At 35.0% G+C, this 12,089-nt stretch overlaps 1 protein-coding gene across 1 annotated transcript in view; it reads left to right on the top strand.

Annotated features, from left to right (window-relative positions):
- The window catches only part of PCDH15 (protocadherin related 15), a 737,327-nt gene that overhangs the window by 97,455 nt on the left and 627,783 nt on the right, over nt 1–12,089 (top strand). Inside the window, exon 2 of the mRNA XM_036264711.1 lies at nt 5,087–5,202. Within this exon, the coding sequence (XP_036120604.1) occupies nt 5,112–5,202 (91 nt within the window). The 5' untranslated portion in view covers nt 5,087–5,111. The remainder of the gene's footprint in view (nt 1–5,086; nt 5,203–12,089) is intronic.

Genomic DNA, 12,089 nt, shown 5'->3' with positions numbered 1-12,089 from the left:
GACAAAGTCTACTTGTATAGCTCTGTCTAGATGTTGTCTGAAGTTGGAAGTACCAGAGTTAGACTGAACAGACTGTTGAAGGGCAGATGCATATGTATAGCTCTCACTCCACTGCGATTCCAGCTTGCTTCCTGACACGGTATTGATATGGGATTTCTCATCACAGTATTGGCAGTGGCTCCAAACTTTGATATATCAAAGAAATTGGTGGTTATTCACATAGCAGTCAGGGACAGAGGCTTTAAAAAAAAAAAAAAAAAAAAAAAGATGACATTGTCAAAATGTACCAGAGGAAAAACTGCCATGATGTCAACCCTAGTTGCTTTGCCATGTGTCACTACAACCAATCCAGATGCAGGGAGCAGGGATAAACACATCAAGGGCAGAACTTTCTGTGGTGCTAGTCTTTGGGTTTATATTTGAAAGTGAAAGGCCTTTATTCTCCTTCCAGGAGATGAACAGCAATCTGTATTCTGGGCAGGACATACCTTTGAGGGTGCTTTCAGCTAAGGATGTTGGAATAGTTATTTTTTTCTCGTGAAGTAAGTTATTTAGTTATGTTGTCAGAAAGCATTTTTGCTTGCTTATAATCTTAATTTTCGGAATGATAATTAAGTGTAAAGTGAGGGTATGCCATTTTAAAAACACAAGCTGCTATTTTCATGCCACTTTGAATATTTACATAACTTGTTTGTGTTTATTTGTTTGTCTCCCTTCATGTTGCTAGTATGTAAGATTCATGAGAGGAGATGTAAGTGGGCTTATTTTATTTATGTCTTTCATCATCCTAGAAGAGTAAGTGGTACAGCAGAGACTCTCCATACATGCTTGTTGAATACATGAATTTCTGAGAACATTGAATGCCCGAGAAATGACTATCAGCATTATCTGGTAGAGAACATAAACGATGTGATATTCAAAATCAGTATGTGTGTCTTGAGTGATTGCAGTAAAATATTCCTAAGCATATGGAAAATTACATCATAAACTTAATGAGCCACAGACCACTTACATGTAAGATTATAACACAATTGAGAAAGTTGTTTTTTAATAATAAAATACTATTTCCAAATTACTATTGAAAAACTAGAATATTGAATATGCCAATCAAATTATCTCCTGAAAATCAAGTACATTAAACTTTTTTATAGGTCAACTGCATTGCTTTTTAGAACTGGCCAGAGTCTAGATTGCTAGAGTATAACATCATGGGCCAAGGAGATGGAGAGGGAAAATTTGTACTCAGTGAACATGGCAGAGTTTGATAGGGAATTTATAAAAAAGGCACAATACCAATTTGGAGGTATATGAAATGACTTTCATTTATCTACAATCTACAATCATTTAACAAGTTTTGGGGCTTTATCTCCAGTAAAAACTCTTCCAACAATTCTAGATTTTGTAAAACTATAAAGTGTTTGATCTGTTCCAACTTACTTGATGGCAGAAACACTACTGTTGTCTGATTGGTACAATGTATATATTAATCATGCTGGCCCATGGTCTTTTGATTGGAGAACCATAACCTCTTTCTAGGAGGTACAATCTCATATCTTTATTAAGAGCTGATATTTTTTTATTAAGTTAATATGTGCTCTATGTTTTGGGGTATCAGATTGACATGATGGTGAATCATAATTTTCTTTCAGTTTGCTGAAAATATTGAGCCCATTAAAATGATTAAAATTGCTTTGAAAATAATGTGAACATTAGTTAAATAGTAAAAAAAAAATAGAGAAGTTACTATCTTTCTCAATATTTAAATATAAACAAGTGTTGCCCATCTGGTGTGGCTCAGTGGTTGAGCATTGACCCATGCACCAAGAAGTCATCGATTCCCGGTCAGGGCACATGTCCAGGTTGTGGGCCTAATCCCCAGTGTGGGGCATGCAGGAGGTGGCCAATCGATGTTCTCTCTCATCAATGCTTCTATCTCTCTCTCCTTCTCCCTTCCTCTCTCTCTAAAATCAATAAAGAAAAAATAATTTAAAAATAAAAAAAGTGTAACACAGTCTCCCAAATATTCTTATTACTCCAGGTAGTAAGTACTATATATATTCTGAATATATTTTTATATAAATTTTACTGTGATGTTTCAAAAAGAAAAAAAAAATGTGTCTAAATATAGATATAGATATACAGAATCACAGATTAATAGGTCTATTTCTGGAGATATAATAGCAGTGACTTTAATGATTTTAAAATTATGACCCATCCAGTTTTCATCCCAGAGACTATTAAATAAAACCAAATGGTTTGAATCAGAAGCAAAAGAAAATAGCATAATTTGTGAGAGCATAATACTAAAGTCTAAGCTAGTAAGAGGGAAATCAAGTTGATACACTAAAGACCCACAAAGTAACCAACTTTACTCATTTTTTCATTTGGTAAGATATTGCTTCTCCTTTACATTTTTTTTTTTCTAATAAATGTTCTCTAAGTATTTTCTCTTTGTTGTTTTCATTTTAAATACTATTTTATGTTTCTTAATGTTCTCTCTCTCTCTCTCTCTCTCTCTCTCTCTCTCACACACACACACACACACACACACAAAAGGGGGGGAGAATAGAGAAGAAATTGAAGCATTATTTGCATAAATCTTGGTAGGGTACACTGTAGGTTTGGGAGGAGGGATGCAATATCTCTCCTGTCGGGAACCAGGCAGCAGTACAGCGCTGTCCTGGACCTCTGTAAGCCTTGAAAGCTCTGAGCCACACGTTCTCTTAGAAATGTTCTACCCTTGTCTGAAATGAACTGAACAGAGGTTTTAGACTTGCAAACTCCACCACTTTTTAGTCACTCACTAGTTTGTAATCTTGAGCCAGGAAATGTGATGTTCTCATCACAGAATGGAATTATAAACCCACTTCAGAGGCTACGCTACAGACAAAGAAAATATGTGTTGAGCACTTTGAGGCATCGATAGATGCTGAGTCCAATGCTCACTTCATTGGAGTCATTCTTCTAGGCATGCATTTGTAACCATTTACTTATATAGCCCTCTAAACAAACTATGAAGTAGGTACTATGCTATCCCCAAGTTAATAATGAAGAAAATGAGATATTAATGCTATTTAATTTATTCAAACTCATGTCATAGGTAAGCTGAATAACTTGAATTTAAAAAGAGGCCACAGTCTAATTTACTGGTTCTTGCAAGTAGTAGCATTGGCGAATTTTATTCTTATTTTCCTTTCAAGGAAGTTTGGATTGTTATGTTCTCTTACTTACTCTCTAAAGATGGGCTGTTCTTTGGTTCTCTGTGCCTAGAAGTTATGGAAGGCTCAGTCCTTTACCAGTTGGGGGGGGGGATGACAGCCAGGTAAAATAAGTTTTGTGTTTTTTTTTTAATTTTTAAAGAAACACAAGAAGAATAGATTTCACCGTAAAATGTGTGTGATCTAGTGCAGTGATCATTGAAATGTAAAGACTGTACATCCTGTGAGTAAGAAAATTTTGAGCTTGCACATTTATAATCATTTTAAATAAATGATGTATAATTAAATATGCGACTGTGCAAATAAACATTATGAAGCACATAAAAAAAAAAAACCAAAAAAAACAAAGATGAATGAAATAAAAAGCATGGAAAAACAGAATTAAAATAGTTTTGCTGTGCATGCTGATGGACATTATCCACAACTCATCTAGGAGAGTGAATCTTGGGCAGGAGTCATAAACTGAAGGGCCTGGGAGAACAATATAGCCTGCCAGAAACATTTAGTCTATAAAGAGGATTGGACAACCATTTAAACACTGGGCAATCGCACTTGGAAATTTGGATTTCTACCATCTCCTGGAAAATCAGAAGACCTGGCAACACTGGTTTGCCTGCCCACGTGAAAAGCACTGACAGAAGCGGAGCAGCAGCTGTTCTCGTCACGCAAACCCTGCACTCCACGGCTTATACAGCCTTCACCAGCCGATGGCCCCTTTAGGCTAGCCACTCTTTTCTTTCCTCTTCTTGTCCCTGTAGGCATTAATGTTTGGAACATCTGAATTAGAGGAACAGAGGTCCTATCCCTCTTCTACGTTCCTATCAACAAGGTCATTTTGAGCAATTTTGAGTGAATAAATTCTTCAATTTACCAAGAAACTGAGCACATCCTTTTTTCAATAAGACCTGCTAGAGTGCTCACTGGCCCCTAATATCTCATTCAATTTCTTTTTTTGCTGAGAGGTTACAAAGGAATTAAAATGAAATTCAGCTCTGTCAGTTTGGCTCACGGGTTAGAGCATTGTCCCAGGTACCAAAAGGTCGCTGTTTCGATTCCAGGTCAAGGGCATGTACCTGGGTTGCAAGTTCATTCCCAGGCTTTGTCAGGGTCACGTGGGAGGTAACCAGTTGATGTGTCTTTCTCACATTAACGTTTCCCTTTCTCTCCCTCCCTCCCTCTCTTCCACTCAATCTAAAAATCAATGGGAAAATATCCTTGGTTGAGGATTAACAACAACAAACATAATGATAAAATAAAATAAAATTCACCCAAGTGCTTCAAAAGACAGATATGATAAAAATTGATGGTTTATGCTTAGTTTCACTTGGCATTGTAAAGTCAATATCTTCTCACTGTACTAAAAGGAACTAGCATTTCAATGATGGGTTTTTCTACCTAACTGTGTAACACAAATGTCCATTGAAATGTTCATGTAGGATACTAACAACCGGTTTACTATCTTATAAGAGGAGAGACATCTGTAATACTTTCAACAATAAAGATAAATTTAAAAAATTGATGCAGAACAATATTACTATGTAATTGAATTATGCTATAGATAAGATAAATTTAATAACTTAGATTAACATTTGATTCACTCACAGGGTCTCAGTTTTAAAGAGTGTGGTTCTGTTATGATCAGTGTGTTCAATTTTCAACTCTTGCTTACAGAGTAAATAACAGAGAAGATGGCTTTCCTTGGAGATTACTTGTCTGCAAATTCATGTGGGTAAAGAGTTCCAGTGCATTAAACAAGTGTGTTTCTTTGTTAATGCATAGTGTGGTACAGGTAATTAACTATGAAGTCAGTAAATCATAACAGATTAATGAACTTGTCAAATGTTTCTTTCTCCCTCTTGTTATTTCAGATCAGTTAGTAGAATTTGACAGAAGATGTTACAACAGTTTTCTCTCTGGAAATGGTTGGTGTCAGGGATTATCCTTGGCTCTTTCTTCATCATCTGCTCTGGCCAGCATGATGAGGGTAAGTAAGGCTGCTTTTATTCTGATGTGTATAATCAGTCAGGATTTCTGTTGTTAAATGGTAAATGAAACAAACCACAGAAGTGGATAATGCTAGTATAGTTCATTTTTAAAGGTTACTAGCTCTGTGCAATAATTTGCTTTAATTAAAATAATCCTACAAAAGTGGCTTCCAATGCACTTTATTTCTTAATGAGGATCACAGTATGATAGAAAATCCAACACCAGGCCTCTATTTGAATACTTTCTCACCAAGCGAATTCTTAAGGCCATTAAAAAACCTAAAAACCTCAAATTCTGTTTAGTAATCCTTGAACAAACACACTTAATAGTTTTAGAGAAAGTTTAGCAATACAAAAGATACCAAAATTTCCTATCACAAAAGATTTCCAAATGGGTCAAAAGTAGATGCCTTCAGTGATTTTAGTGTTAGCACTTTAATTGTGTGTTGCATTTTTTTCATCCCTCACTGTTTTATTTGGAAAGAGTAAAAAATTAGATTGCAAAGACTTTCCTAATAGTAAGTTAGTCACTTGAGAAAGATATATTAGTCCCCATGCTCCTTAAAAACTCTTTAACATATTATGTCTACAGTGGCCCAAATGTGCCTGTCTTCGATACTTCAATATTGAATAAATGTGTCTTAGAATACTACATAATGAGAATTAGGATACATATAATATGTTAAATTTAATAAAAGAAAGAACAAAGTTTCTTACCCTAGGTGTTACTATTTAACAAATACGAGTCATTTTCTTTCTTTCTTTCTTTCTTTCTTTCTTTCTTTCTTTCTTTCTTTCTTTCTTTCTTTCTTTTTTTATTGTTTTTACCTGACATTTGTTCTGCATTCAGGAGACACAGACAAGTAGACAAGTAACCATCTCCTCAACCTTATTGCCCTGTTACCTGACTGCTCTTAGTGGCATCAAAGTTTGTGAATTTTGTTTGTGCTTTACTTGGTTAAATTGAGTGATCTGAAGGTAAAAATAAGTAATTTTGCTTTATCCCAAACAGTGTTCAAATTGTGCTCATAATAAGCTATTCTTAGCCCTCTGTAGTTAGAAAAATATGCCTCTTTGGGGATTTGCAGAATAGTTTACAATAGCAACTGCTTTCATTAAGTCAAAAGCCTGCTCCCCCGAAAAGTTTTGCTAATTAGCCCAGTGTTGACTTCAAGTGCCTCTGGATTTAATGTTCATGCCATTGTCATTTATGGAGATTGTGAATCTCTAGTATAACAACACATTTAAAACTGTAGCAATACAATAAATAATGTAGCTGCTTTGAAACAAAGGTAAAAATCAGTGCAACTGAAAAGAGCATACCTTTACAGTAAAATAATGCATTTTAAACTGTGCCCCAGGAATATATGACAAATCAGTGTGTTGCTATCTCTTTGTCATAATTAATTATATTTTTTTATTTATATTTTATGTCCATGTAGCAAGCAGGGAAGGATTCAGTGTCATTGCTCACACTAGACATTCACAAACTTTATGGTTTTTAGGAATGTAATTTAGGCTCTCAGAGGAAATTGCTCCTGGTTGAATGAGGAATGGGATAGATTGGTGTCCTTAATAATCTCATTAAAGCTCTTGATCTTTCTAAATGTGCTCGCATAGTGTACCAAACAAGATTCTCAGGTCACTGTTGACCATTCCATACTTCACTTTGTGAAGCCGAGTGAAACTTCACACCTGCCTAGTGGTAGTGTGCAGCAAGGCTTTCGTGGATGACTTTCTTTATAGCCATAGTTACAAAGCCTTCTTCGGTCCCTCCTGGAGGTCATTGACTCAATACTTAGGAAGATTGAAGGGATAGGAACTATGGCAGAGCAACATAAATTCTGTATGGTGTTTTATAGAGATTTCTTAACTTTATATGCTTTTCACTATTCCTTCCAGACTAGAATCTTTCAGTGTGCCCCCAGAGGCAATATCATTCTATCCCCTTAGGTCTCCCCAGGTCTTTACCTCTCTCTGGCCTCCCTCAATTCAGGACTCAGACATCACTTTTATTTCATTGTTCATGAAAATGGTTTTCGTAGTTATGATTTTTTTTTTTAATCCATATAAAATTGTGAGCCCACACTATGCAGGAATGAAATCAGGACTAGGCAAGGTATGGCTAACACACGCAAAATAACCCTTGACTGGAACATGTGAAATTAATTTCTTGAACAATTTTTTTTTTTGTCCAAATACTTGATTATGCCACTACATGAATAGATTGAAGGAAGACGATGGTGATAGTCAAAATCATGATTGATACATGCAAAGAAAACACCTTGCCATAGATAGTTCACTGGCTGGATTAACCCATTTTGATAGTTAGCAACTGATTTACATACATAATTAAGAGCTTCAGATAGAAAGACATGAAGGAGAAAATGTTAAAATACCCTAGACTATTAATATAACAATCTATGGTTTTTTGTTTGTTTTTGTTTTTTAAGAATGGGATTCTTCTGGACTTTTCATTAAGAGCATTGTCCTTATGCTTTTCTTTTTTTTTTTTTTTTTATTGATTAATTTTTGTTACAAATGATTCTCCTTTTTTCCCCCAGTGGTTCCCCCCTCCCCCTTCCCTCCCCGCCCCTTCCCCCGATTGTTGTCCATGTCCACTGTTCATGCCTACATGCATATAAATTCTGTTGTTCATCCCTCTCTCAGCTCCCCACTCCTTAGGGGATTGTCCTCAAACTGTTATGTTCATTATATTCCAGAAATCAGTGAGATCATATGAAATTTGTCTTTCTCTGCTTGGCTTGTTTCACTCAGGATGATACTTTCCAGGTCCCTCCATGCTTTTCTATTTATTTCTTTAGATATATAGGAGCTGGAAGGAAAAACAAATGGAAAGTGTTTATTTCATAAATACTTTATCCTGAAGTGAAATAATTTAGTGTTAGCCAAACAAGTGAAATTATTTCAAAGAAAAACATTGTATAATTATGATTTTTAATATTTTATAACAAAAATTTTACTTGAAAACTTTGGATAAGTTTTAAATTATTTTATCTTTCTCATTCAAATTGCTGGGATATATTTTTAGATTCAACAATAAAATCTGTAGATGGCTTATTCCATAATGGAGATTTCATTAGTTTGATGATAACATATTTAAGCAAGCATTAGTAACTGATATTGATAATTTTATATTAAAAATCATAATTTAGCTAACTGACAAAAAATGAAAGAACCCAATAGATTTATAGTTTATGGTCTCCCTCCCCTCAGCAGAGCATTAGGATTGATATTTTAGCTATAGTTTAATGCAGTACCAATTCTGATAATTTTGTTTGAGTGGGAAGATGTTCCCTGATCCCAAATTGAGTGTGAGGAGCCTGGGAAGTAGGTGTCATGGGAAGCAGAGGAAGCAGGACGATCTGCTCAATTGTGTGTTGTGTAGGATAAAATATCTATAAAACATAGTCTTTGTTTTACAAATCCTGCAACTCCTACTGAGGTAAATAAACCAAATTGTGCCCAAGATTTGAATTTTTGTTTATTTTGTTTTGAGTTTTAGTTCATAAATAAATGATTAAAAGGAGGGTGAGATATTCTTTGCGATGATATGGAGTGACCTCGAGAGTATTATGCTCAGCGAAACAAGCCAAGCAGAAAAAGACAAATATCACATGATCTCACTTATTTTTGGAATATAATGAACTAAACAAACTGATGAACAAAATTGACCCAGAGACATAGAGGTAGGGTACAGACTGACAAACCTCAGAAGAGAGGGAGTTGGGGTGGAAGAGATAAACCACAGAACTTTATATGCATGTATGCATAACTAATGGACAGACAACAAAGCTGGGGATGGGGCGGGGGGATGGGGAGGAGGGTGTCAATGGGGGGGAAAGTAGAAACATCTGTAACAAAAACAAATTAATAAAAATAATTTTAAAAAAAGAAGGGAGAGAGAGGAAAAGGGGAAAATGATTATGAGTAAAGGGTATGTTTTATTATTTCTTCTGCATTTTAAATCGTCCATATTGAATATGTATCACTGCCATAATCAGATAGGAAATGTACTTGTTTAAAAAATAACGATATATCCTTATGACTAAGTTTGAACCAGAGTTTAGAGGAGTTTTTAAAAGGTGTGTGCACCAATGAGCATGTGTATGTGTGTGTGTTTGAGAGAATGACAGAGGGAGAAAGACATCTTCCCTACGTGTATTCAGACCATGAAAGCCACGTGAGTTTTTTCAGGAAAGGGTTCTCCCTGACTGCTCCAGTGTTTAGCCTAGCAGCCCAAATATCTTCTGTCCTTCCCTTGAGCTATTGCGTGAATCAGCATAACCTATGGTGTGACTGTGACCCTGGACTGGTGCACAACCAGAACAACTACATGAAGAGACCGATTTATAACTTCAAAGAGGCACAACATTTCCTGAGGCTCAGTTCTCTGTCATACTAGTAGCTCTCTGAAACTCAATTTTATACGGTTTAGTGCAGCATCTGACATATATGGCCAATGTTTAGTAAAAATTTTATCTTTATTGCTACTATGAGCCTCATTACTTACAAATAATTATACTTCTTTTTCATAAATTTACATATTGATTTATAAATGGGTATTTTGTGTTCCTGTGTATTCTTTCTTTGTATCTCTCAAAATTTACCAAACACCATGAAGACCTTGTTAAATTATATTTTATTCTTAAAACTGTAATTGACTTTCTCCTTTCCTTGGACAGCTTACTGATCCAAATGAAATGTTAACTGAAGTTTGAGGAATATTTTCAGGTTCATTTTTATACTTGTTGTTACATCATCCATGGAAGGTCAGTATTGAGATATACCTGTTAATCAATTAAAGATATAACCAAGTTCTCAAGTCTGATGCTAAATTTCTGACACTAAAAACTGGAAAGTCTTTCTTATCAGTGCATCCGGTGGTCATGAAGTAGAGTGCCAATGGGTTACACTAATTGAAGGAGAATGGCATATACATTACAATGCAGATAACAGAATTATAAGGGAAAAATAACTACCCAGTGAGCTGAAGTACTTGTGTTTCTGAGCAAGATGTTTCCCCCTTTAGATGCCTTAATAAGAGGTGGTTAAATAAACTTAATAGCTCTGCAAGAAGAATCCAATGATCATGATTCATATTATCAGGCTACTATAGAATGTTCCACAGGGCTCTGTTATAGCAATAGCTCTGCCTTATGGACTGTATACTTTAATCTGTAGCACAGTCACAGTCTCATCCAGATCATGCAGGACATCTTTTAAAAGTTTCTTGTTCTTTGAGTTTGTTATTTATAAGCTTAATTTCATTATCTTCCTCTTGTTAACATTACCTTTCTCGGAGCATGGTATGATGCAATCATTTCTTTTGAGACTATTTTACTTATAATTAAAATAAGGTGATTATTGGAGACTATACCTAAGTAATTTTTAGTGAACATGATTGTCTTTGAAACTTCTTAATTCCTCATTTAAATATTGTTTCTTATGGTCGCATCATATAGATAAGATATATAGCAAATATACATGCACGCATGCAGACACACATATCTAGTACATAGATAATTCACATTTTAGTCAAAAGTAAAACCATGTATACATATATTATTCAAAGTTTTCAATAAATATATTGTAGACATCTTCTCTTGTTTGCTCCTTTCACTTATTTTATAGAGTGTATTTTAATTATGAGAACTTATTTTCAAGTTTTAAGAGTTACTTTGTTGTTTTCTCTACAGGCACACTTAAAATCCTGAAAGTTTGTCTTTTCATTAAGCATTGTAAACTATTAGATTTACATGCATTGTGTAGATTACATTATTATATAGCATTTAGAAGCGATGACACAATAAGAGCATTGCTATTCTCAATACTGCAATAAAACGTTTGTAAACTAAATTTTATCTTTAGATGAAAGCTTGAACTTATCCTCTTTGTAAGGTTGTTCCCATGCTTGTGTTCCTTGTCTCCTCTTTTCTGAAGGTGAATAATCTTGTGGATCCTTGTACCCCCCAAAATGAATTTAGTTTTAGAGCAAACATTTGAAAGCACGTCCTTCTTGCTTCAGCAACAATTTCCCACTAAGCAAGTTTAGAAATATAAACTCTGTGATTTGTCTAAGCTCTGACCTTGTGCCTAAAAGGATTACCTCAGTAGTTTTTGTATAGTATAATAATAGGCTCATTTAAAACCTATCTGTATATTGTTGAAGGCCAGAGAGCTAAAGAGCCACACAAAAAAATTCTGATAATCAGAACACCAATTATGGTACTTAGAGGATTCTCTCTCTGCTAACACACACACACACACACACACACACACACACACACAGCACAAGGTTTTTTCCAAACATAACTTAAAACAGCAAAATATGAATACTTGGGATACTCTCATTGGTCCTGTTAAGACAGAGAAAAGAAGGGAAAAAGTCTAATGCAGTGGACAAGCAATGCAGATAAAATGAATGATAACGGGTAAGGTGGATGTTTCCTTTTGTGGTTTTAACAACCTGAAAAATTTGAACCCACTGAAAAATAAATGGTTCACATCCTAACCGTGTTTAAAGGCAGAACTGATTTTAACTGTTTTTAGTAGAAATTGAATCTGAGCAGATGCAGTTGTAATCTTGGTTGGTTCAGAGTCTTTAATGACTTGGGCAACCCCTAATAGAGTGGCTTTTCTTTGTTGGGTCCTTTCTTGTCAAATCTCTATTCCTGTTAACACCACTTCTTCTCCATTTTCTTAAGCTCTGCAATTTTTTTTCCCCCACAACTCTACTAAAGCTGTATTCTCTAAGGCCTCCAATGACTACTTTTTTGGGGCAAATCCTATGATTATCTGGCATTTCAGCAAACAGCATTATTGATCTGCCTCTCTGCAACTTTATTTTTCTCAGGGGCTCTTT

This window comes from Molossus molossus, unplaced genomic scaffold (genome assembly GCF_014108415.1).
Source record: "Molossus molossus isolate mMolMol1 unplaced genomic scaffold, mMolMol1.p scaffold_m16_p_17, whole genome shotgun sequence".
Lineage (NCBI taxonomy): Eukaryota > Metazoa > Chordata > Mammalia > Chiroptera > Molossidae > Molossus > Molossus molossus.
The sequence above is the reverse complement of the archived record's forward strand: the minus strand, read 5'-3'. Positions and strand labels throughout refer to the sequence as shown.